The 27,897-nt window shown below is 47.3% G+C and overlaps 1 protein-coding gene across 1 annotated transcript in view; it reads left to right on the top strand.

The window, feature by feature from the left end:
* Positions 1 to 27,897, top strand: part of LOC121284720 (protein unc-80 homolog) — a 542,332-nt gene that overhangs the window by 230,797 nt on the left and 283,638 nt on the right. The window contains exons 22-23 of the mRNA XM_041200272.1: positions 12,387 to 12,559; positions 19,211 to 19,423. Of these exons, the coding sequence (XP_041056206.1) occupies positions 12,387 to 12,559; positions 19,211 to 19,423 (386 nt within the window). The remainder of the gene's footprint in view (positions 1 to 12,386; positions 12,560 to 19,210; positions 19,424 to 27,897) is intronic.

Here is a 27,897-nt window from a genome sequence, read left to right on the forward strand (position 1 = left end):
CAATTCCAGATTTGTTAATTGAATTTAAATTCCACCAGCCACCATGACAGGATTTGAACCCATGTCCCCAGAGCATTAGCTTGGACTTTGTGATTACCAGTCCAGTGACATTACCACTATGCCTCTGTCTGCCCCTGTGCATGTGTCAGTATTTATGCTGGTGTCTTCAAATCTGAGAATGAGTGATGCTGTTTCTTTTTCATTACTGTCTTCTTGCTTTTCTGGCATTTGCTCTTCCAACATTGCCTGAACATCTAGCCTTTAGAATCAGAAGGGAGGAAGGCACAGGATAGGGTTGCGGTGAGTGGACAAAGGGAGGAAAGCAGGAGCTGCATGCTTATGCCATCCACAGCTTAGAAATCAGAAGAGAATGTGGGATGAAGGGGAAGTGGGATGTGAAAAGGAGAATTGGTGTGAGGATACTATCAGCTTAGATGATTTTAACCATGACCTCAGCCATACCACTCTGATGATGGTGTATACCATATCCTCTCTGCAGATGAGGACATGCAGCTATGTATATCCTTCGACTTCTAGATGTTGCTGCCTCCAGCTATGGTCCATTTTCCCTTGTAAGAGAGAGGGAAGTGTATCAGTGAATTGGGGTGTAATATGTGTGGGTGATGTAATTGTCATGGTTGAATAGCTGATAGTGATTGGCAAACTGTGAGATGGAAGTGTGAGACCAGCGGTGATAAATGTGTGAGAGTGAGATTGAAGCAAATGAATGAGTTATGCTTGAGAAGGATTGTTGGTAGGTGAGTGAAGGGGATGTGATGCGCTGAACAATATGTGAGGCTCGTGGTGCAGAAGGTGAGATATGCATTTAAAGCTATAGGCCAGAATTTTCTGGCTGACATGCAGATGGCGTAGCCCACACGTCAGCGCGTAAAATGACGCGTGAGCATGCCGATGTCAGTGCACACCATCGTGATATTTCGGTGGGCGGGCGTGCTCAGTTTGCCCGCCAATAATTGAAGGGCTCATTAAGCCCCTTAACTTGCCAATTGTGTACGATTTTTAGGGGCCTGTGTGAACTTCGGGTCGGCGCATGGGCCCAATGGGAAAGTGGGTAGGAAATTATTTAAGAAAACTTTTGCAATGTCGGGATATGTGGACTCAGAGGGGTTGTTCATGTTTTTGACCAAGTTATAATTGATGAAAGTGTTTAAAAGTTGCCTGTGTGATTGTTAGTAGTTCTCATCGATTTCCAAGAGCTTCTTGTGTACTTTGAAACCAGTCTGCAGACAGTAATCTATATCAGGCCTGCAGCTTTCCGGAGGCCTCCATTTAGCCTGGGAATATGGGTTCTGACCTCTCCACTTGAAACAGCTCCCCTGAGGAGGAGAGGGATAGAATAAGGAGAAGGCTAGGAGTGGACAATCAGCCTCCAAGGGAGCCACCTTTGGGATGCCTGGCACAGGCACGAGGGGCGCAGGGCCAAGAGGCTGTCTGAGGTGCAAGGGTCCGCAGAAGACGCCACTATCCTGCTGCAAGGGTATACAGGCAGCAAAGCAGCTACCTCAAAATGACTGAGGTGCAGTGCCGAAGGAGGCTCAGGCTCTCAAGGGAGGCAGTGAACTATATCTGTCAGATGATTGGCCCTGAGATCTCTCCTAACTGTGTGGGTGGACACCCCATGCCAGCGACTCTGAAGCTCACGGTTGCCCTTCACTTCTATGCCTCTGGCTCCTTCCAGGGCTTGGTGGGTGATCTTTGCGGTGTCTCCCAATCAGCTGTTCACACTTGTGTCAAGCAGGTTACAGACACTCTGTTCAGATGGGTCACCACCTTCATCCACTTCTGTTGCGACCAGGCAAGTCAGGCACAGAGAGACAGAGGCTTTGTGGCCATTGCTCGCTTCCACCATGTCCAGGGTGCAATAGACTGCACACGTGTGGCCATCAAGGCGTCAGCAGGTGAGCCCGGTGTCTTCATCAATAGGAAGGGCTTCCACTCCATGAACGTGCAGATGGTGTGTGTTGATCACAGGATTCTGATTCTACAAGTCTGTGCAAGGTACCCAGGCAGCTCCCACGATGCCTACATCCTCAGACACTCCCAGGTGCCGGGGCTCTTCAGTGCTCCGGCTCAGCTGGATGGTTGGCTGCTGGGTGACCAGGGCTATTCCCTGCGAAGGTGGCTTATGACGCCAGTACACCGTCCAAGAACAGAAGTTGAGCATCGGTACAATAGGAGCCAGGGCACCACAAGGGCTGTGGTGGAGAGAGCCATCAGTCATCTCAAGATGGGCTTCCGTTGCCTGGATGCGCACTCCAGTACACCCCAGATTGCGTCTCTGTGACAGTGGTAGCATGCTGCGCCCTGCACAGTCTTGCGCTGGAAAGGGGGGATGCAGTTGATGATGAAGACCTTGACGCCCTGGATGAGGCTGCACATGATGAATCCAACAGTCCCTCAGAGGATGAGGAAGCACAGGGCGATGATGAGGGGCAGAACGATGACAGAATCACAGTGCAGCAGAGGGTCTTTGGCACATCGAGTCTGCATCGACACTTGAGAAACACCTGGTCTACCTACCTAATCACATTTACCAGCACTTGGCCCATAGCCTTGAATGTTATGATGTGCTAAGTGCTCAACTAGGTATTTTTTAAAGGATTTGAGGCAACCCGCCTCCACCACCCTCCCAGGCAGTGTATTCCAGACCGTCACCACCCTCTTGAGTAAAAAGGTTTTCCTCACATCCCCCCCTAAATCTCCTGCCCCTCACCTTGAACTTATGCCCCCTTGTGACTGACCCTTCAACTAAGGGGAACAGCTGCTCCCTATCCTCCCTGTCCATGCCCCTCATAATCTTGTACACCTCGATCAGGTCACCCCTCAGTCTTCTCTGCTCCAACGAAAACAACCCGTCTATCCAAAACAAAAATAAAAATACCTGGAAAAACTCAGCAGGTCTGACAGCATCTGCGGAGAGGAATACAGTTAACGTTTCGAGTCCGAATGACTCTTCAACAGAATGAAGGAAAAATAGAAGAGAGGTGAAATATATGTATACGTATAAGTCTATCCAACCTCTCTTCATAACTTAAATGTTTCATCCCAGGCAACATCCTGGTGAATCTCCTCTGCATCTCCTCCAGTGCAATCACATCCTTCCTATAATGTGGCGACCAGAACTGCACACACTACTCCAGCTGTGGCCTCACCAAGATTCTATACAAATCCAACATGACCTCCCTACTTTTGTAATCTATGCCTCAATTGATAAAGGCAAGTGTCCCATATGCCTTTTTCACCACCCCACTAGCATGCCCCTCTGCCTTCAGAGATCTATGGACACACACGCCAAGGTCCCTTTGTTCCTCAGAAATTCCTAGTGCCATGATGTTCCTTGAATACTTCCTTGTCAAATTACTCCTTCCGAAGCATATCACCTCACACTTTTCAGGGTTAAGTTCCAACTGCAACTTATCTGCCCATTTGACCATTCCGTCTATATCTTCCTGTAACCCAAGACACTCAACCTCACTGTTAACCACCTGGTCAATCTTTGTGTCATCCGCAAACTTACTAATCCTACCCCCCACATAGTCATCTATGTTGTTTATATAATTGACAAATAATAGGGGACCCAGCACAGATCCACTGGACACTGGCTTCCAGTCACTAAAGCATCCTTCTGTCATCACCCGCTGCCTCCTACAATTAAGCCAATTTTGAATCCACCTTATCAAATTACCCGGTATCCCATGTGTCTTTGCCTTCTTTATAAGTCTCCCATGTGGGACCTTGTCAAAGGCTTTGCTGAAATCCATATAAACTACATCAGCTGCACTACCCTCATCTACACACCTGGTCACCTCCTCAAAAAATTCAATCAAATTTGTTAGGCTTGATCTCCCTCTGACAAAGCCATGCTGACTATCCCTGATCAAACCTTGCCTCTCCAAGTGGAGATGGATACTCTCCTTCAGAACCTTCTCCAATAGTTTCCCTACCACTGACGTGAGACTCATTGGCCTGTAGTTCCCTGGCTTATCTCTACAACCCTTCTTAAATAGTGGAACCACATTAGCTGTTCTTCAGTCCTCTGGCACCTCCCCTGTGGCCAGAGAAGAATTAAAAATTTTGGTCAGAGCCCCTGCGGTCTCCTCCCTTGCCTCCCTCAGCAGTCTGGGACACAAATTATCCAGACCTGGAGATTTGTCCACTTTTCAGCCTGCCAACACCTCCAATATCACTCCCTATATCAATTTGCTTAAGGACCTCGCAGTCTCTCTCCCCGAGTTCGATACCTTCATCCTCATTCTCTTGCATGAAGACAGACGTGAAGTTTTCATTCAACACTCAAGCGATGTCCTCTGGCTCCACCCATAGTTTGCCCCCTTGGTCCCTTATGGGCCCTACTCTTTCCCTGGTTATCCTCTTCCCATTGATATACTTATAGAATATCTTGGGATTTTCCCTACTTTTACCAGCCAGAGCTTTCTCATATCCCCTCTTTGCTCTCCTAATTGCTTTCTTAAGCTCCACCCTGCACTTTCTGTACTCCACTAATGCCTCTGCTGATTTGCTTCCCTTGTACCTGCTAAAAGCCTCTCTTTTCCTTCTCATGGTAACCTGAATATCTCTGGTCATCCATGGTTCTCTGGGCTTGTTACTCTTTCCTATCACCCTAGAGTGAACATGTTGAGCCTGTACCCTCCCCATTTCCTTTTTGAACACGCCCCACTGTTCCTCTATAGATTTCCCCACAAGTAACTATTCCCAGTCTACCTTGTTCACATCCTGCCTTATTTTTCTAAAATCCACTCTCCCTCAATCCGAAACATTTTTTTGTAACTTCTCGATTTCTTTGTCCATAACAAACTTAAATTGTACCATAACAAAAACAGAATTACCTGGAAAAACTCAGCAGGTCTGGCAGCATCGGCGGAGAAGAAAAGCGTTGACGTTTCGAGTCCTCATAACCCTTCAAAAGGACTCAAAACGTCAACTCTTTTCTTCTCCGCCAATGCTGCCAGACCTGCTGAGTTTCTCCAGGTAATTCTGTTTTTGTTTTGGATTTCCAGCATCCACAGTTTTTTGTTTTTATCTCTTTTATTAAACTGTGCCATGTTGTGGTCGCTATCACTAAAATGCTTCCCCACCACCACCTCAGCCACCTGTCTGGCTTCATTCCCCAGAATTAGGTCCAGCACTGCGCCGTCTCTTGCTGGACCCTCTACATATTGACCTAAAAAGTTCTTCTATACACATTTCAAGAAATCCACTCCATCCAAACCCTTAACACTATGTCTATCCCAATTAATGTTGGGAAAGTTGAAATCACCTTATTAGCCTATTATTGTTTTTACACACCTCCACAAATTGTGCACATATTTGCTTCTCAATTTCCTGCTGACTATCTAGGCATCCATTATAAACACCTAATAATGTGGTTCTCCCTTTTTTATTCCTAAGCTCTACCCACAAAGCTTCATTCGATGCCCCCTCCAAGATATCATCTCTCCTTACTGCAGTAACGGACTCCTTAACTAATAATGCAATGCCTTTTCCTCTTCCACCCCCTCCCCTGTCTCGCCTGAAGATTCTATATCCCGGAATGTTGAGCTGCCAATCCTGCCCTTCCCTCAACCACATCTCAATGATGGCTACTATATCACAATTCCACATGTCAATCCTCACCCTTAACTCATCCGTTTTACCTGTAATACTCCTGGCATCAAAGTAGAGGCCATCCAGCCTTATCTTAATCCCTTGAAACTTAATGCAGCTGTACTCCCTCTGACTTGATTGTTTTACTGTGTTATGATGTGTCCCTATTCTGCTAACATTCTGTGTCCCCTCCCCCTGCTGAATTAGTTTAAACTCCTCCCAACAGCACTAGCAAACATACCCACAAGGATGTTAGTCCCACTCTGGTTCAGATGTGGACCATCCCGCTTGTACACATCCCACCTTCCCCAGAAACGGTCCCAGTGATCCTGGAATCTTAAACCCTCCCTCCTGCACCAACTCTTAAGCCACATATTCATCTGTGCTATTCTCCTATTTCTGAGCTCGTTAGCACGTGGCACTGGGAGCAATCCAGAGATTACAACCCAAGAGGTCCTGCTTTTTAATCTGCTGCCTAACTCACTGAATTCTTGATGAAAGACCTCATCTGTCTTTCTACCTATGTCATTGGTACCAACATATACCATGACCTCTGCCTTATCACCCTCCCCCTTCAGGGATGCCCTGCAGCCGTTCAGTGACAACATACCATCCTGGAGTCACATTGACGGCCACAGTAGCGCCTATCTGTTCCCCTGACTATAGTATCCTCTATTACTATTGGTCTTCCTCTCTTCCTCCCCTCCTGTACAGACGAGCTGCTTATAGTGCTAGAAGTTTGGCTCTGTCCGCGCTCCCTGGAGGAGCCAGCACCTTCATCAGCCTCCAAAATAGAATACCGAATTGCGAGCGGGATCCCAGGGGACTCCTGAACCACCTGCCTGTTTCTCTTGGACTGCCTGGTGGTCACCTCTTCCCTTCCTTCCTTAAGTCCCTTCATCTGCGGTGTGACCAGCTCTCTAAACGTGCTATCCTCAATGCTCTCAGACTCGCGGATGCTCCACAGTGTCCCCAGCCGCCATTCTAGCTCTGAAACCCAAGCTTCCAGGAGCTGCAGCTGGGCATACTTCCTGCACACATGCTGGTCCCGGGCATTGGAAATATCCCCGGCTTCCCACATGAAGCATGAGGAGCACACCACGGCTTTGAGCGCTCCTGCCATGACTTATCCCTTTAAATTAAACCTTTTAAGTCAATTACTCTAGGGCCCTTCTTTCCTGATCCTCGTTACTGCAGAGTATACAAACTGTAAACCACAAAAAGACTTTACTACTTTAATCGCTTATAGTTTAAATACCTTACCCATGACTTACCAGTGATTCCTTTTCCTTGTAGCCTCTACTGTTGCAGCACACTCTGAAGATTTAAGAAATTGGATAGCAAGGAAAACATGCAAAGAGCACCTTGTCCCCTATGCACCGAATTCCCGTTTTGCACCAAATTCCAAATACTCACTCTGGCTGTGCCCCACTCAGGATGTGTTCACTCTCCTGTTCATGTGCAAGCACACTGACCCCCTTTTACACCAAGGAGGCAGGGACACCCGCAAGAATTTAATCCAAAGAACCTTCAGCTAACTGCACACATGGATCAGCAGGAACAGCATTGTCTGGAACTTCCACACGTGGCACTTAGGTGCCACATCTTCCACCTGTTCAGCTGCAAATAAGGGCTTAGTACAGAAACATCAATGTTTCTCAAACACTCATGATCAATATGTGAAAAAGGAAAATCCACCACAAACAAAGGACCCTCAGTCGTGGTTACAAAGTTCGACTTTATTTTGTTCAAAACAAAAACACTTACCAATTGTTAGCGATCACAAAAATATGGGTCCCTATTCTAAGGCCAACACAAAATCACCAGTGACATACCTGTGGAGTGCCTAATGCGCCTTATGCTTATGTTTTTGGGTGCTACATCTACGTGCCACCCCATCGCTCGGAGTGGCTTGAGAGACAGCCTGCTGACTCTGCTGTCCTATTGAGCTCAATGACCTTGGGCGTTCTCCGGCCCGTGGAGCCTGTGATGGCCCTGCCTGGGAGGGAGTGGCCAGTTCTAGAACTGGCACCTCCCCAGCTGTCACAGCCTCAACAGAAGAAACGTTGACTGGCAGAGGGCGGAGGAGTTCCTGCCCTCACCCGGAGCACCCTGAGAGGAGCTCGCAACGACGGCAGGCAGCTGCTGTGCCGACGTGAGGTCCAAACCTACCTCCCTGCTCACCGCAGATGCATGGGCACTGAGTGCCGGTGCTTGGTGTCCACAACATCTCCCACAATGGAAAACACCACCTGTGGCCAGAACCGCTGTGAGAGCTTGCAGGTCAGAGCGTAACCCAATCATATTTTGATCCATTTGGTGGAAACCCCTCTCTATGAGAGTCGCCAAACTCTCATTGAAGGAATCCTGATGCTCTGCCCTGAGGGCAGATTCTTCACGTTCGCTCTGCCTGAATTCCTCCGTTGCAGAGAGCAACTGAAGCATTCCCTTATGCAACCCTGCCAGATGCAAACGCACTTCCTGCCACCTTTCCTGCAGCTGCTGCATTGGGGACAACTCCAGAGGCACGTCATCAGTGCTGGACTCAGCATGTGCCTCGTCCCCTGCAGCCCTCTGGCTGCTGGAGCCATCAGCACTCTCTGCCCCTACCAACTCCTCCAGTGATCGTGATGTGCCCTCTCTACTGTGACCAGGGACGCTAGCCGACGGTAAAGTCCCCACCGAGGCGTGTGTGTCTGCGCTGGTGCCTGGCTGGCTGAAATGATGTGCCGTAAGTTGCACTTGTTGGCCCTCAGGTGTGGAGGGGGGGCTGTGTTGAGGAAGTGCGGGTAGCTCTGGTGTTGATGCTGGAATTAACAACAAGGACAGTGCATCAGTTAGCGTACATTCAGTTCAACCTTTCATTCCTTCCCCCCGCCCCCCAGCCTCATAAGTTGCTCACCCTTCAAGACCCTAAGGAGAAGAACATTGGTGAGTTGAAAAAGAGTCAAGACGAGCCCCAACCATTAAACGCTCATGCAGACAGACTGGTCAGATGGCCTCAGGAATGCCACATGGCATGTTATGAACCATAGGAGTGGGGAGAGTGCAGAGGTACCTGACCTGGATGCGTTGTGTCCTGGATAGTTGCGGGGCTGAGGAAACATCGCAAACAGTAGCGACATATGCCATCGATCACAGGAGATATAGAGGTCACATTATTGGCCTTCATTCCGTAAGGAGGGGCATATATCAGGTGGGCAGAAGGCAACATTTCCCCTTGGCACAGGGATGAGTAACGTGGTGGCATTCATCTAAGTTGAGTGCCATGAGGTTCACAGCTGAGGTGCTGAGGACCTTCTGGACAGAGTAATGTGGGGCTCACTGGCTGAGAGGGTGCTGGAGGTCCCAAACCCCCTCAGATGAAATAAGTTTTTGGCTGTGCAGCACCGATCCAATGGCATGTTAGACCATGGTGATAGTGGTCACAAATGGAATAAGGTGACTTTGGAAGGTGGTGGAGATGCGATTCCTCAAGGGGACGAAGGTCCCTCCTGTATGACCCACACGTCAGAATGTCTCAGTCTGTGAATGAGTATTGTTTCTGCATTAACGATTGCAACAACCATCAGTGGTTTGGATGGTGGGCAGACAGAGTAGATGGGACTGTGGACCTCAAATACCTGCCCGCTGGACCCCAGCCTCGCCACCCCCGGCCGCCCTAGCCTCCTGACTGCTGCCCAGCTCCATGGCCTGCTCTTCAAAAGGCGTGAGGCACTGCAGGAGGGAGCGCCCACCTCCAGTCCTCTGGTGCTCCCGGGCATTGTGGTGAGTTTTTGCCTGCAAAACAGAGAAGAGGATTTATTGGGGCTGCTCGCTCATGTAGCCTGCAAGTGCACGCCACACCCCAGCCATAATGGCCCATCTGAGGCCTCCAGCGGCTCCTGTCCACCCTACTGGTGATCAGTCCCCAGAAGATAGTATGGCTGCTCCCAACCCCCTCCCCCAACGGTTCCCTTGGACACATTCAGCGTCCATCACTTTGAATATCGCACGGGTCTTAGCGCCCATGACAAGGAGGCGCAACTAGGTGCGGCGCCAATGCCAGCAGATGGCACTTGCCCAAAACACCTTGAGGCACCCCTTGCACCATCTCATTACCATCAATATGACATGTGTTGGAGTTCTGAGTATGTGTCATGCAGCCTCCCCTGCAGAGGCCCCCAGACTACTCAAATGCCACAAAGACCAACATATGCTGTATGAAGAATCCTTCTTCTCCTCAACCACTAAGTCTGGTGTAAACATGGTCAGTACCCATTTGCCCACCCAGCGTGCGACAGATGCCCTCTGCAGTAACGACAGCAAGACATGGTGGACTGGGGTCAAAGGGTAAGGCTGCCTTCTGGGTCAAATGGCCAAGATAGATATGGTACTCACCCTTTCAGAGCGCAGCAAATCATTGAATCATTTCCTGCACTCTGTGCCAGTGCGCCGCACATCATCATGGGTGCTTACAGCGTTAGCCACCTCCTCCCAAGCCTGGCTGGTGACATGGGGGGGCCCTCCTCCTCCCATCCTCCGGATACAGAAGTTGCCAACGGATGCCCACCTCTTGCAGGAGGACAGCAAGGTATGCATCTGAAAATCAGGGGGGCACAGTGGCCCCCCTCTGGCCTCTCCTGCAGCCTCCCCCCGTCCTCCTGCTCATGCTGCTGTGCAATCGGTCCTCCCTCCCTCTCTCCACGAGTGGCCATGGTGCACTGCCTCAAGCGGGCTGCCTGGCCACTCTTTAAACTGGCTGCCGGTTCCCCATTGGAACCAGCAGTCTGAGGCTGCCCGCCCCTGCGACTATTTTCCCGTTCTCCACGGGAGTTGCTTACCCGCAGGGCGGGCCTTAATTGGCCCACCTGTGGAAAATGGCGGCGCGGCCTGTTTCGCCAGCAGCAATCGGCCGCCCACCCGCCACCAAGTCGGTCGGGCCTGCCCAAATGGCAAATGGAAAATTCTGCCCATAATCACTGGCCTTGACCTCTTTTGTGAGGTCATTGAATTCTTTGCAATGCCCCATCCAGGTGCTTGGGGCTACACTCCTTGCATTGATCATCGCAGCTATCTGGTCCCATGGCCCTTGCAAGGTTTTTCTGGAGAGTTTCCTGGATCCCTGTGGATAGATCACATCTCTTCTCTCCATTTCTTGCATCAAAGCCTTGATTGCAGCATGAGAAAATCTTGGACCCAACTCTTCATCATGTTGTGCTGCTATTGAGTGTCCTTCATGTCAAAATCATGTTTCAAATGACTTCTATCACCTGATCTAGCCATGCTGCACCTCCCCTTTAAGATATGCAAGCTGTCTTTAAGCAGTACAAGCTAGCTTGAACTCAGAGATAAAAACAAAAAACTGCGGATGTTGGAAATCCAAAACAAAAACAGAATTACCTGGAAAAACTCAGCAGGTCTGGCAGTATCGGTGGAGAAGAAAAGAGTTGACGTTTCGAGACCTCATGACACTTCCACAGAACTGAGCGAATATAAGGAGAGGGGTGAAATATAAGCTGGTTTAAGGGTGGGTGTTGAAGAGAAGTTGAGGGGTGGGGGGTTGGTGTGGTTGTCAGGACAAGCAAGCAGTGATAGGAGCAGATAATCAAAAGATGTCACAGACAAAAGAACAAAAGAACACAGAGGTGTTGAAGGTGGTGATATTATCTAAACGAATGTGCTAATTAAGAATGGATGGCAGGGCACTCAAGGTACAGCTCTAGTTGGGGTGGGGTGGAAAGACTAGCGGGGCATAAAAGATTTAAAAATAATGGAAATAGGTAGGAAAAGAAAAATCTATATAAATTATTGGAAAAAACAAAAGGAAGGGGGAAGAAACAGAAAGGGGATGGGGATGGAGGAGGGAGTTCAAGATCTAAAGTTGTTGAATTCAATATTCAGTACAGAAGGCTGTAAAGTGCCTAGTCGGAAGATAAGCCGCTGTTCCTCCAGTTTGCGTTGGGCTTCACTGGAACAATGCAGCAAGCCAAGGACAGACAGGTGGGCAAGAGAGCAGGGTGGAGTGTTAAAATGGTAAGTGACAGGGAGGTTTGGGTCATTCTTGCGGACAGAATTCATGTTAGCCACTCAGAGTTTTGCACCCCCACTCAGGCATGCAACCACTCAACAGTCCATTTAGCACTGGCTGCACTCTACAATCATTTAAATCAGCAGATGACAGAAAGCTTGTACTCTGTCTGCATTGGAAGCAGCAAATGCAGGGTAATACTGCATCATAATCTGCCTTCCTGTTTTTGGACCCTAGCTGTCCAATTTTGCAGTGCTTTTTTTTCAGTGAATTTGAAGCTTCCCTACAGGTTTTGAGAAACCATTGAGAATAGATAAATAACAAGAATAATCACCAATCACAATGGACTTTTCATTGAAGCTTGAAGTACTTGGAGCGAAAGGCAGATTCAGATTTATCAATTGTAACATGTGGTAAGTGTCAAATGTTTGCGGGGAACAAGTGATTTGAGTTTATGGTTCCCAAAACTTTCTGCCATCTGAGTTTTTCTTGTGTCAGGACCCATTGTAGATTAATTGATAGAGATTGAGTGCAATGATTAGTCAATATTTTGTCATACAACTACTAGGATGATAGCAAAGTAAGTGGGCCTATGTTTTTTTTTGTCTAGCAAGTGCTATGTTTCTTTGAGATCACAGCTGTCTCATGAAATTTAACTATACCTGTTAGCCTTAGCTCTGTTAACAAAGAGATTTTATTCTGATTACATTTTAATTGTTGCAGGATGATACTATGCTTTCTGTTTTTACAGGCTGTCGTAGCTTTGAGGAACACCTTGCAGCCAGTCAAGAAGGAAGCAAAAACAAAAATATTGTGAATCTTGGAGCGATTAGACAGGGCATGAAACGTTTCCAATTCCTTTTAAACTGCTGTGAACCTGGCACCATCCCTGATGCTTCAATCCTCGCTGCAGCTCTTGACCTGGTAAAAGAAAATCTTTCTGTTTTGTCCAGCAGTTTCTGTTTTAGGGAATGTGGTAATGTGGGTACTTCCTAGAAGTTAAAGTTAGAGAACTTCCAATGTTAAATGGTAATAGAGGGAGGTTTTGTTTTAAATTCATTCATAAACAAAGAATGGTTAGAATGTGGAACTAGCCACCACAAGAAGCACTTGAGGTGAACAGCGTAGATGTATTTGAGGGGAAGTTAGATAAATACATGAAGGAGAAAGGAATAAAATGATATGTTGATAGGGTGAAGCGAAGTAGGGTGGGAAAAGGCTAGCACAGCACATAAACGCCAATACAGATCTGTAAGGCTGAATAGCCTCTTTATGTCCTGTAAACTCTTTATAATTCTGTTCGCTGTTTACAGCAAAATCATAATTGCGTGTATTTTTTTCTACAAATTCACTTTTGCAATTTCATTATAAATTGCAAGCAGCTAAGTTCTTAAAAACATACCAAATCGATGAAGAGGAAAAGACCAGCTAGTCAATCAAACCTGGAGCATCGTGATTAGGTACCCAGTCCAACCAGTACACATGTCTACCTGCCCACCATCAGTCATATATTCTCCCATGAGAGGCAAAAAAAGGGAAAAAACTTATGGCCAATCAGGGAAACAAAAATCTGGGAAAGTCCTCTCCAATCCACTTAGGCAATTGAAAGTAGTCCCGGAGACCACTTTGATTCTACATGTATATCAATAAAATGTGAGCCTGCAGTTTTCAGTCGTTGGGCATGTGTGATCGACGGGTCCAGGAGTGGATGGGAAAAGGGCCATTGGCCACGATTGGCCCCCGACTGTGATTTCACGCTGACTGGTGTGAAGGGACACAGCTGCCCCAGGGAGCTGCAGACCTCCACAGACTATAGGGCACGACAAAAATGCTGAAAAATATGACCATGCAGCATAATCAAGCACCTGAAAGCATACCCCATAAAAAAACAGTCCCCAGATATCTCTATTTTATTTCTCCACGTAGATTTCATTCCACCCTGGATCAAGGTTTGAATGCCGTCTGGGGGAATGGCCCGTCCGCCAACTGTAATTGTGGATGGGCCACGTGAAATCGCTGTTGATTGCATCATTAATAGGCTTAAATGCCCACTTAATTGTTGGCGGGCGTGCTTCCGACTGCCACGCGTGCCTGCCAAGTGAAATATTGCACTCGCCCGACATCATCTCGTATTATTATGCATCCACTCGGGTCGGGCACATGCTCGCCCACGGAACGTAAAAATCTGGCCATGATCTTCCCAGTTTGGTGTGCATTTATAAAGGGTAAGTCATATCTAACAGTCCTAATTGAATTTATTGAGGAGGTAATGAACATAGTAGAGAAGGAAGTGTCTATTAAAATCATTTATATTCTCATTTTTGCTCAAACCTTGATCTAGGGTGGGATGAAATCTATGTGGAGAAATAAAATAAAGAGAGATACCTGGGGTCTAGTTTTTTATGGGGTATGCTTTCAAGTGCTTGATTATGCTGCATGGACATATTTTTCAGCATTTTTGTCATGTCCTATAGTCTGTGGAGGTCTGCAGCTCCCTGGGGCAGCTGCCTTCCTTCATACCAGCCAGCGTGAAATCACGGTTGGGGGCCGAAGGTCTTTGAAAAGGTTTCATGTAAGAGATTGTTAACAAAAATGTTTGCACATGGTGTTGCAGGCAACCTATGGTCTTGGATAGACAATTGGTTAGGAGGTAGAAGACAGAGCTAATGGACGTGCTCAAGTTTTCATGATTTAGCTCATGGTGCCCTCCAGAGATCCATACAGGGCCACAGATTTTCACTATATTTAAAAATAAGTTGGATGAAGGATTAGAGAGATGGACATCTAAGTTTGCTGATAATACCAATTTAGATGGTACAGTAAATGGTGTAGATGGGAGCAGAAAGTCACAAAGGGAGATTGATAAATGATTGGGGAGGCGGTGACATAGTGATATTGTTGCTGGACTAGTTATCCAGAGACCCAGGGTGTTGCTCGAGGGACCCAGGTTTGAATCCCACCTCGATAGATGGTGGAATTTGAATTCAATAAAAATCTAGAATCATTGTCAATTATCGTAAAAAGAAACCCATCTGGTGCACTAATGTCCTTTAGGGAAGGAAATCTGCTGTCCTTACCTGGTCTGGCCTACTTGTGACCCACATCAAATGTGGTTGGCTCTTAAAAATGCCCTCTGAACAAGGGCAATTAGGGATGGGCAATAAATGCTGGCCTAGCCAGCGACGCCCATGTTCCATGAATGAATAAAGGAAAAAAAAAATGGGTAAAAGCTGAAGTTCAATGTGGTAAAGTATGAGGCTCCCAACTTGGACCTGAGAGAGAAATCAGAGTGAGAAATCAGTATTTTCTATATGGTGACAGACTACTAACTGAGAATGAGATGAGAGATTTAGTAGCCCAAGAAGAGAAATCACTAAAAGCAAGTACAAAACTAATTTTAAAAGCTCATGGTATGTTGACCTTTGTCTCCAGAGGGCTGAAATAAAATGATATGGAAGTTAATTACAGCACTGCAGAACTCTGGCAAGACCCCATCTGGAGTACTGCATTCAGTTCTGGGCACTGAGCCTCAGAAAGGATTCTAAGGCAAAAAGCCTTAGAGGGGGTGAAGTGATGTTGCCTGGGCTATAAGAGTTAACATGTTCTATACAATAGGCTTGTATTCCCTTGGGTTTAAATGATAAAGGGGTGCTCTATTACAGATATTTAAGGTGTTTAAAGGATTTGATAAGGTAGATAGGGAGAAACAATTTCCTCTGGTAGAAGTATCCTGAACAAAGTGCATAACATTAATATCAGAATTATTCAGGGATGATGTCAGAAAATGCTTCTTCACACACAAGTTAATGTAAATCTGGATCTCTGTCCCCCCAAAAACTGTTGAGCCTAAGGAATCAATTGGAAATTTTAAAACTGAGATTGATAGATTTTGTTGGACAAGATACAAAGGGTTACTGAACCAAGGCAGATTGATGCAGTTAAGGTACAGATCAGCCCTGATCTAAATGATTGGTGGAATGGGCTTGATAGCTCAGTGGCCTACTCCTATTCCTATATTCCAATCAGAAAGGTATTCAGAAAGTCTTCACTCACCATCTAAGCCAATAGCATGTTCCATTGGTCAACTATCCACTGGGGGGTAACTCCAACTAATATCTAACATAGTCATTCCTTTACATAGCTATGCAAATGACCTGTGTTCTTCCCCCAACTTTCTAACTGAATTAGCTTCTTCAGTGAAGCACAATTAATCTCTTAAAAATTCTCTATACCTCTGTCTCTTTCAAATCAGCCAGAAGTCTACGTATTTTTAAAGGTAAAAAACCCAGCCATTTAAGCCTTTCTGAATAACTAAGGTCTTTTAAATGGGGAGTCATCCTCATCCTCCTTTGCACTTTTTCCAAAGCTTCTATTTTGTTCAAATCACAACAGAGTTTTGTACAATGAACAGTTAGTGTGATTTGCTTAATGCTGAATTGTTCCACTTCTACAACCAAGTACAGTAAGTCCCTATTTAGGTTGCCTCATTCAGTTTGGGCATCTCCCCTGAATCCAGGGAACATTGAAAGATTATTGCCAGTGCCTTTACAATTTCCACTCTCACTTCCTTCAATATTCTTGGATGCATCTCATCCGGTCCTGGTGCCTTATCAACTGTAAGTACCAACAGCTTATCCAATACCTCCTCCTTATCAATTTTAAACGCTTCTAGTGACTGAGTCCTCTGTCACCACGGCCTGGGCAGCATCTACCTCGTAGGTAAAGACAGATGCAAAGAATTCATTTTACACCTCTTGCCTTTATGTGTAAATCCCTTTTTTGGTCCCGAATCAGCCCTACTCCTTTTAACACCCTTTTACTATTGATGTGCTTATAGAATACTTTGGGATTTCCTTTTATGTGAGCTGCCAGCCTTTTTTCATAATCCCTCTTTGCTTCTCGTTTTTCTTTCTCACTTCCCTTCTGAACCTTCTGTATTCAGGATGATTCTCAATTATAACTTAATTTTTATCTTCTTTGTCATCCAGGAAGCTCTGGATTTGTTTGTCCTACCCTTCCCTTTTGAGGGAATGTACCTTGACTGTGCCCAAACCATCTCCTCTTTGAAGGCGTCCATTGTTCAGCTACTGTTTTTCTTGCCAACTTTTGGTTCCAGTCTATCCGGCCCAGCTCCGTTCTCACCCCATTGAAGTCCACTCTCTGCTAGTTGATTATTCTTACTCTGGATTGACCAATGTCATTTTTCACCGTCATCCTAAACCTTATGATACAACAATTACTGTTCCCCCACTGTTATTTGATCTACTTGGCCCATATCATTCCCAAGAACCAGGTCTAGCAATGTCTCTTTTTTTGTTAGACTTGACACATACTGTTGTAGAAAATTCTCCTGAACACAATCTAGAGACACTTGCCCCTCACTGCTCTTTACAATACCACTATCCCAGTCTATGTACAGGTACTTCAAGTCCCCATTATAACTACTCTATGATTTTTACATCTCTCTGTAATTTCCTTGCAGATTTGTTCCTCTATGTCCTTCCCACTAGCTGGTGGTCTATATATTACACCGAGCAATGTAATTGCACCCTTCTTATTCCTTAGCTCTAGCCAAATTGATTCTGTCCTTGAATCTTCTGACACACACTCTTTCTCCAGCATGGCAATATCTCCTTAACTAAAAACACCACCCCTCTTTTTTTCCCTTTCCTATCTTTTCTGAACACCTTGTAACCAGGAATATTTAGCACCCAGATCTGCCCTTTCTTAGCCAGTTCTCCATTATTGCCACAACATCATAATCCCACAAGGCAATCTATGCCTATAACTCCCCAATTTTGTTAACTATATTCCATGCATTCACATACATGCATGGTAACCCTGATTTAGACTTCATTCTTGCTCCCTTACTCCGACTCCATCTATTAACTTACCATTCTCTATTTTAGTGCTATCTGCCTCTCCCAGCATTCCGTGCACCCTGGTATTACTTTCTAATATTCTATCCTGGTTCCCCTGCTGAGTTAGTTTAAACCCCCCCAACAGCACTAGCAAAATGGTCCGCAAGGAACTCTGTCCCGGCTCTGTTCAGATGCAACCCACCCGGCTTGTACAGGTGCCATCTCTCCCAGAGCCAGTCCCAGTGCCCCAGGAGTATTTAGCTCCTCAAACCTGTTCCTTCATTCAGTTAGATCATTGTTGACCTGTAACTTAGTCCTATTCTCCTGCATACCCCTTAACGATGTTAACTGACAAAAATTTATTAATATTAGCCTTCAAAATTTCAATTTACCAAACCTCCACATCCTTGTCAGGAAAAATTGTACCAGATTTACACTATCCTTTAGTGTTGGAGAAGTGCTTCTTGATTTCAATCCTAAATGGCATAGCTCTAATGTTAAGATTGTGCCCCCTTGTTCTAAATTTCCCTACTAGCAGAAATAGTTTCTCTGTATTTAACTTATCAAATCCCTTTACAATTTTAAATACCTCAACTATGTCCGTCCTCAGTCTTTGCAACTAAAGCAAATAACTTGTTTTCAGAAGTTAACCCATAAAACCCAGATATCATTCTAGTGAAGCTGTACTGTACAAATTCCAAGGCCACTATTTTTTCCTGAGGCGAGGTGTCCAAAACTGAATGCTGTACTCCCGATGGGGTCTTATCATGGCTCAGTACAACTGAGACATAACTTTCTCCTGTTTATATTCTAAGATAACGAATAACATTTCATTAGCCTTTTTGATTACTATTTGGTTGTTTGCATACTTGAACACCAAAATCCCTCTGCTGCTCCACAATTCCTTGTATCTCATCAATTTGAGTTTTTCAGATCCAAATTAGATGACCTCCCACTTCCCCATATTGAGCCCCATTTACCCCGGTTTTACAAACTGGCGTAATCTGTCTAAGTTCCTTTGCAACTTCCTGCTTTCTTATCATTTATGCTTCCTTCGGAACTAGATGGCTGAATCGCCAACATTTTGATGTCTAGCACACTGGAATACATAACTTTAACTATGAATTGAAGAGAAACTCATGTCAGATGAGATACAATACAAATGTTGATTGCCTTTTAAAAGCTTCCAAACTGCAAGCAAGAATTTTTTTTATTATAACTTGCATAAAGTGGAAATCCTTCAGTTACTAATTTGTTAGGTAACTGTTCTGGAACTTCAGAGAAGCTGAGAAGATCATAGTGCCAGTCCCAACTTTGAGCTACAAAATATGTACTGCAACTCCACATTTTTACATGAAAATTATTAATAGTATGTATTGACCTTGGAAGGAAACCTAAGAAGGTATAAAAATCCTCACGGTCATGCTCAATTTGATGTATTACATGCATTTTATTAAGATTAGACACATTGGTAGTAAAGAGATGTAAGCTTCTAGAATTCTCTGTAAATACTTGTGAAAAGATAATAAGTGAAGCACATTTTAAAAACGTAATTGTTTTTATCCATTGCATACAGGACACGGCAAGCAATGGCAAAGCACGGTTTTTTTACATCTGCTTAGCATTTCAGTTGAAGGGTAAAATGTATTCTGTTGGTTACTTTGGCTTGTACATCTCTCTTTGAACACTTTTTTAAACTGTTCTTTCAACCTAGGAAGCACCTGTTGTAGCAAGGGCAACACTATTCCTGGAGTGTGCCCGGTTTGTACATCGATGTAATCGTGGAAACTGGCCGGAATGGATGAAGGGACACCATGTTAATATAGCTAAAAAGGGTTTGTCACGGGGAAGATCACCTGTGGCTGGAAATAAGCGTAATCAGAAACTACAGTGGAAGGCAGCAAAACTCTTCTGTCAGTGGGGGGAGGTAAGGAAGGAACCTTTGGCAAGTAATAAATGATACCTGAAGGAAAAAGAAATTAAGACTAATCAATGTATATCTGTAATGTATTCATAATATTCACAAAATAATGGTTAGGCCACAACTAAAATATTGCATCAGACAGGTCTTTGAGAGTGCAGAGGACACTTACCAGAATGGTTCCAGGGATGAGGAAAATCTTGAATAATATTTGCAGTTTTAGGTTCTTGCCTGTGACAGTTATATAACATACCTAGAGAATGTATAATGTAAATCGACCAGAAAATTATGAGGGAGAGATTTTGAGTTACAATGAAATGCTAAAGTAACTAAACTTGCATTCTCTGGAACTGTAAAGCTTGAGAGTGGAATTTAATGGAGCAGGCTAAAATGATGGGAGATAAACTAGGTAAACATGGATTATTTCCACTGGTAGAAATTTGAAGATACAAGGCCTCACCTCAAAGTAAACAAATGGCAGAATCGTCAATGCCCGCTGGCATCGGGCGTGTTTGGTGGTGTGAGCGGACAATATGGCAAGAAGGCCAAAAATTGGCTTCAGAACGTCGTGAAACCAGTTTGCAATAGTCTGCTCGGCCCACCATCAGATATCGGGAACCTCATTACAATATATCAGCATATCATTATAAGGCTAGCCCCCCACCACTCCCCCCCTCCCCACCCCTGCTGAATAGTCCACCCATGTCGGCGTGAATGCACACCAATGTGTTTCACAACAGCATGTAAAAGGCATGCACTTGACAGGCAGCCAAGAACTTGCAGGTGGCTGCACAGTAACATTGTGGAGAGCTCATGAGGGACACCTGTTGGACTTCAAGGTGGAGATGTGTTGAGGTGGCAGGTTATAAAGGCTGCCCTGTGGTTGAGGCGCATTGGGGTGGGGGTGTGGGGCAAGGCCTGTCCTGCGGTTGAAGGTAATGCACAAGCACATGCAGGGTACAGGGGGGACGGGCAATGGAAGCGGTCACCGTTAGGGAAACCTTGTATAAAGTGACCTTTACTCTGCAGCTGAATCAGTTCAAGAGCAGCCACATTCATATGACTGGAGTCGGGTCTCTAGCTTCTCTGCCCACTCAAGCAATGCAGAGGCATGAAAGTGCCACCAAGTGCTCCAGAGCTTTCACCCCTCGGGCACGGGCTGCAAACTTAGCGTTTTAGTGGACTGCAGCACAGTGGGAGAATTGGGCACGTTGTACAATCTACTTGCTAAATCTGGCCATGGAGCAGTCACTGCTGGAGGTGGTCACAGCCCCTTACAATGTCATCATTCTGGTTTGGACCAGTCTCCCCCATGGTTCAAGCTAACAATGCAGCGTGGGTTAGGAGAATGCCTACGCCTGAGCTGAGAGCACAGCATGCAGCCAATGGGCAAAGCTGCCACCAATCAGTCAGGTGGAGTGGAGCGAAGGTGGGTGGGGTTTCGGGCAGTCAACGACAATAGTACAATAGAACACATAGGTGTTAAAGTTAAAGTTGGTGATATTATCTAAACGAATGTGCTAATTAAGAATGGATGGTAGGGCACTCAAGGTATAGCTCTAGTGGGGTTTTTTTTATATATATAATGGAAATAGGTGGGAAAAGGAAAATCTTTATAATTTATTGGAAAAAAAAGGAAGGGGGAAACAGAAAGGGGGTGGGGATGGGGGAGGGAGCTCACGACCTAAAGTTGTTAAATTCAATATTCAGTCCGGAAGGCTGTAAAGTCCCTAGTCGGAAGATGAGGTGTTGTTCCTCCAGTTTACCTTGGGCTTCACTGGAACAATGCAGCAAGCCAAGGACAGACATGTGGGCAAGAGAGCAGGGTGGAGTATTAAAATGGCAAGCGACAGGGAGGTTTGGGTCATTCTTGCGGACAGACCGCAGGTGTTCTGCAAAGCGGTCACCCAGTTTACGTTTGGTCTCTCCAATGTAGAGGAGACCACATTGGGAGCAACGAATGCAATAGACTAAGTTGGGGGAAATGCAAGTGAAATGCTGCTTCACTTGAAAGGAGTGTTTGGGTCCTTGGACGGTGAGGAGAGAGGAAGTGAAGGGGCAGGTGTTGCATCTTTTGCGTGGGCATGGTGTGGTGCCATAGGAGGGGGTTAAGGAGTAGGGGGTGATGGAGGAGTGGACCAGGGTGTCCCGGAGGGAGCGATCCCTACGGAATGCCGATAAGGGAAGATGTGTTTGGTGGTGGCATCATGCTGGAGTTGGCGGAAATGGCGGAGGATGATCCTTTGAATGCGGAGGCTGGTGGGGTGATAAGTGAGGATAAGGGGGACCCTATCATGTTTCTGGGAGGGAGGAGAAGGCGTGAGGGCGGATGCGCGGGAGATGGGCCGGACACGGTTGAGGGCCGTGTCAACGACCGTGGGTGGAAAACCTCGGTTAAGGAAGAAGGAGGACATGTCAGAGGAACTGTTTTTGAATGTAGCATCATCAGAACAGATGCGACGGAGGCGAAGGAACTGAGAGAATGGGATGGAGTCCTTACAGGAAGCGGGGTGTGAGGAGCTGTAGTCGAGAGAGCTGTGGGAGTCGGTGAGTTTGTAATGGATATTGGTAGACAGTCTATCACCAGAGATTGAGACAGAGAGGTCAAGGAAGGGAAGGGAAATGTCAGAGATGGACCACGTGAAAATGATGGAGGGGTGAAGATCGGAAGCAAAATTAATAAATTTTTCCAAGTCCCGACGAGAGCATGAAGCGGCACCGAAGTAATCATCGATGTACCGGAGAAAGAGTTGAGGAAGGGGGCCGGAGTAGGACTGCAACAAGGAATGTTCCACATACCCCATAAAGAGACAGGCATAGCTAGGGCCCATGTGGGTACCCATAGCCACACCTTTTATTTGGAGGAAGTGAGAGGAGTTGAAGGAGAAATTGTTCAGTGTGAGAACAAGTTCAGCCAGATGGAGGAGAGTAGTGGTGGATGGGGATTGTTCGGGCCTCTGTTCGAGGAAGAAGCTAAGGGCCCTCAGACCATCCTGGTGGGGGATGGAGGTGTAGAGGGATTGGACGTCCATGGTGAAGAGGAAGCGGTTGGGGCCAGGGAACTGGAAATTGTTGATGTGACATAAGGTGTCAGAGGAATCACGGATGTAGGTGGGAAGGGACTGGACAAGGGGAGGGAGAAGGGAGTCAAGATAACGAGAAATGAGTTCCGTGGGGCAGGAGCAAGCTGAGACGATCGGTCTACCGGGGCCATTCTGTTTGCGGATTTTGGGTAGGAGATAGAAGCGGGCCGTTTGAGGTTGGGCGACTATCAGGTTGGAAGCTGTGGGAGGGAGATCCCCAGAGGAGATGAGGTCAGTGACAGTCCTGGAAACAATGGCTTGATGTTCAGTGGTGGGGTCATGGTCCAGGGAGAGGTAGGAGGAAGTGTCTGCGAGTTGACGCTCAGCCTCCGTGAGGTAGAGGTCAGTGCGCCAGACAACAACAGCACCACCCTTGTCAGCGGGTTTGATGACAATGTCAGGGTTGGACCTGAGAGAATGGAGTGCAGTAAGTTCAGAGAGAGAGAGATTAGAATGGGTGAGAGGAGCAGAGAAATTGAGACGACTAATGTCGCGCCGACAGTTCTCAAGGAGTCAGTCAGACATTCTTGGGAGTTTATTTACAATAGTGAACAAGTGAACATTATGTACAAGTGATTAGCACCTGTGCCCAGGCCATGCAACTACACCTTCTTCACCTTCCTAACCCTGCCACTACGACTTGGTGCTCCCTGGGCACCCACAGCGGAAGTGGAGGCAGCCTGCTGACTGCTAGGTCTGTGATGACTTTGGCGGGCGTCTGAAGGGTCTCAGTCTGCTTTCGGGCTCCTGATGTGTGGCAGTGGCACCCTCCTTGAGTTGATGAGCTGGTGGTGCCTGGACTGATCTGCTGGAGCCCTGCAATTGAGTCTGCGGAGGGTGTCACAGGAAGAGGCAATTCGGATGGGCTGGAGACTCCTGGAGTCACCTGGGTGGATGGGCCCGGAGTATGCATCTGCTGATCGCTCTCCTTACGGGTGCCCAAGGGCCCCTGACTGACTCCTTGAGGAGAAGGGATAGCTGGAGTAAGATCGAGTTGCCCGGCACCCCTCTTGCACACACACTGTTGGAGGCCAACTATGGTGTCAGCAATGGAGTTCAGCCCACGCAACAGTACAGGAGCGATGTCCTGGACCAAGGTCTCCATGGCAACCACCATCCTACCAGTTTATAAGATAAAAGCAAAATACTGCGGATGCTGGAAATCTGAAACAAAAACAGAAATGCTGGAAAAACTCAGCAGGTCTGATAGCATCTGTGGAGAGAGAAAAACAGAGTTGATGTTTCCAGTCCATATGGCCTTTCTTCAGAGCTACAGAGAAGTAGAAATGTGATGAAATTTATACAGTTTAAGAGGGGGAGGGGGGGGAGTGGAGCACGTGAAGCTGGATAGAAGGCCTTCAGACCAAGAAATGTCAGACCTGCTAAGTTTTTCCAGCATTTTTTGTTTTTGCCATCCTACCTGTGCTGACCTCAGTGTGTTGGCATGCCGGCGCTATCACCTCAGCCTGAAGGTGGACAGACTCCTCCATCATGCCTTGCAATCTGAGGAGTGCAGCGGACATCCCTTCCTGATGTTTCCAAGCTTGCCCTTGCAGCTCCAGCAACTGTGACATGACCAAGTCCAGAGGCTCATCATCTGACTTGGACTCAGCAAATTTCTGGCTTCCAGCAGTCCTCTGAGTGCCGGGGACCTGGGAAGTCCCTGCCCCCGCCTGCTGTGGAACAGACAGTGTGATGTGCTCACCAGATTGTGGTCCTAGTGCTACCCTAAATCTAGGTCCCACCGAGGTGTGAATCCCTGTGCTGGTGGAGAGTGTGGGTGGTGCCGTGACGGGATTTCTAGGAGGGTGCCTTCAAATTCCTCTTCAGAGGTTTATTCACGGCTTGATTTTAGGCCCAGGGTCATGGACTCTGTTGGCTGTTTGGCAGATGTGCCTGCGAAAGCAAGGAGAGATAATTAGTGCGTGGCATTGGCCTGTGAAAGAGGACACATCAGTCACAGCTTGGTTTTCTGGTGGATGTTGCACTGCTGGATCCTCACTTGGTAGAGCACTGCCAACCTCACTGTCAGCACAGGAACGGTCCAGCTCCTTGCTGGCCAGCTGCATGGCTTTGTTTTCAAAGTCTAGGAGGATCTTGATCTGAGGCATTCCTCCACCAGTCCATGACCTCTCTCTCTTCTTGTGTGCCAGCTTGTCTTGCATTAATAGAGATGGAGAGTGTGTAAGCAGGATGCCTGTCAGGCCAGATGATGTGTCCGTAGCATGTGTGGGTGGTGAATGGTCCCATGGATGGGATGAGGACAATGAAGGTGTGTGTGAGAGAGTGAATGGTGATGTCCCTTGAACTGGCAGTGAGTGGGATCCCTATGGATGTGTGGTGGGTTTGTGAGTGTGAGAGTTGGGAGTGATGAGAAGAGTGACGTACCCTGGCAGAACAGAAGGAGATCATTCATCCTCTTGCGGCACTGGGTGGCTGTCCTCTTTTGCAGGGCCTTGACGCTGACCACCGTTGCCACCACCTCTCAAGCTGGATTGATGAGTTTGCTGCATATCCTGCAGCCAGAGCGGGGGTGGAGGACATTACAGCGATCTTCCATTGTGTCCAAAGGCACTCGAAAGATGCATCATTGAACCTTGGGACTGCAGTCTTTTTGCCTTTCAGGTCCATGTCTTCTTTGCAGCAGTTGTAGGCTGGAAGCACTGAGAGGTGTGTGCACGGCTGAACTTTAAATATGGCGCCTGGCATGCTGAAGTGGCAAAATGATGGCATGACGGGAGAATGAGAACCCGCCCGCCATGGAAACGGAGTGTTTCCCGGGAATGCATAATTAATGCAGTGGGTTTGGGACGATATGGAGTGAAAAGCCACTGTTACGGCCAGTGGGTATAACATCGCTTTACCCGCCCACTACCACACTTAGTGCAAATCTGGGAAGATTCTACTCATAAGGGCAGAGATGAGAAGTCATTACAACGCAGAAGGATGCTATTTGGAGTCTATGCCAGCTCTTTGTGAGCAATTCTGTTAGTTCTATTCCCACCCTAGCTCCTTAGCCTTGCAGGTTTATTTCCCTTAAGTGCCTGTCCATCATTGATCTTTCATCACTCTCCTAGGCATCGAGATCCAGGTCTTTACCAATTGCTGCGTAAAAAAATTCTTCCTTGTGTCCCCTTATATTTCTTGCCCAATACCTTAAACCTGTGTCTCCTATCCTTATACCATCAGCAAATGAGAACAGGTTTTCTTTGTCTACCTTATCTAAACCTGCCATAATCTTGTACAGCGTTATCAAATCTCCCCTCAGCCTCCTTTGCTCCAAGGAAAACAACTCCAGCTATTCCAGCTTAACCTTGTAGCTAAATTGCCTTATCCCTGGAACCATACTGGTCTGAACCATACTCTGCACCCTCTCAACCTTCACATGACCTTCACAAGACCTCACATCTTTCCCGATGCAATATTCTATTTGGGACCTTATGCCCTGCCACCATATCAACCTCATCCTCTGTCACCACAGAGGGAGCAGCCAGCCAACGAGTGATTCTGGAGAAAGAAGTGTGTGTGTCTGTGTGTCTGTGTGTGTGTGTGTGGCAGGGCTCTTTTGGAGCCTCGTGCAAGCACTTTCCCACACACGCAGATCCTGCACACATCATACTCACCTCAATGTCCTGAGCATTTTGAATGCTGCCTGCTGGGGTTCACTTTCAGTTGTCCATCTTAGCTAATCTACATCCCCACCCACCCAATGATCACACTCCCGTGCAGCACCCGACCTTGCCCACCACCACTGTCATTTTCCTTTCTATTTAGGCAGCATGGTCTGGATTTACTTTTTCTCCAGCTCTCCCAACTTTTCCCCTCCCCCAGTCACCCATTTCCTTTCCCCCATCACAGTTGACCCCCCCGGCTTCACCTTTCACATCCCCCCCATGACCTCCCAGCCACAACCCCTTTCCTTTGGGGATGTCCAGATGAATGTGCATCTTCCTTCCAGAAATTCCCACCCCCATCCATATTTACCTCCCCGAATGCCTCCTTTCCACCCCCAGTGACTCTCTGCCTCCAAGTGTCCACCAACCATCCTCGCTGTCTCTTCTACTGCTATCGAACCCTCACCCTCTACCTTACCGCCTCACTCTGCCCTTGGTCATACTCACCATTCCCTCATAACACACCCACCCTCAGTTCACTTCCCAGAAGGCAGTCATGGACCCATCAGACCCCTCATTTGAACATTCACCTGGACATTCACCCCTTCCACACCCCACCCAGAACCTTTTCTCCCCTCCAGATTGTTTCCCCCTGGAACCACTTCCCCCCCAGAACCCCTTTCCCCTCTAGACGCCTTCACTACTTGAAACCCCTTCCCCTCTCTGGACCCCCTCCCCACTTTTCCTCCCACACCCCCCCCAGTCTCCCCGCCATGCTTAGTCCCTCCCCATTCCTGACTCCCTTGGATACTCTTCACTTCTTCTGCCACCTTTAGTCCTTCCCCACTCCTAACTCTTTCCTCTGGCCTCACTTCTTCCTCCAGCTTTATGCCTTCCCTCTTCCTGACTCCTTCCTCCACCCTTACCTCTTCCTCCACCCTTACTCCCTCCCTATCTCTGCACTCCTTACTCCCCCTAACTCCCTCCCCTCTCTTCACTCCTTCCTCTCTTGGACTCCCTTCCCTCTCCGCACTCCTTCCTCGCTCTGGACTCTCTCCCCTCTCCGCATTCCTTCCTCCGCCTTGACACCTTCCCCTCTCCGCACTCCATCCCATCTCCGTACTCCTTCCCTTACACCTTCCACCCCCCCTTTACACCTACCTCCCCAGTTGCCATCTTCTCCCCCGTTACCCCCTAACACCTTCATTACCCCCCCAACCTCACACCTCCAACATCTTCATTCCCCCCAACTTCACCACCCCCCCAACACCATAATTCCCCCTCCCAACCTCATGCCACCCCAAACACCTCTCCCATTCCCAGTCGATCCTCGATCTTCCTCTACCACTCTCTCAACCATCATCCATTGTGAGTATCAACAGTGACTTTCCAACTTTTGTGAGCTGCTTCACAGCAGAGCTATGTCCATGAAAATCCACACAGCATGCCATGGACGTTCCCCCAGTGTGCTGTTGCTGTCGGGCTCCAGCATCTTCTGCTTCTCGGATGTCCGTGATATGAGCAAGACCCTGGCGCTAAGTCCTGGTTTCTGCACGTCACAGTTGTCAAGACGTGTTCTGCACTGGCATGCCTTCCCGCCAACGTGGGTGGATGATCCCGTGGGGGGCGATGTTGATGAATTACAATGAGGTTCCCGACGTCCGATGGCAGGGAGTGCAACTTGCCATTGACGGGCTGAGCAGAGGATTCCAAATTGGTTTCACCAATTTTTGGCCTTCTCGCTATATTGTCCAGTCACGCCACCGAGCATGCCCACGGGCAC

Source organism: Carcharodon carcharias, chromosome 12 (genome assembly GCF_017639515.1).
Source record: "Carcharodon carcharias isolate sCarCar2 chromosome 12, sCarCar2.pri, whole genome shotgun sequence".
Classification (NCBI taxonomy): domain Eukaryota; kingdom Metazoa; phylum Chordata; class Chondrichthyes; order Lamniformes; family Lamnidae; genus Carcharodon; species Carcharodon carcharias.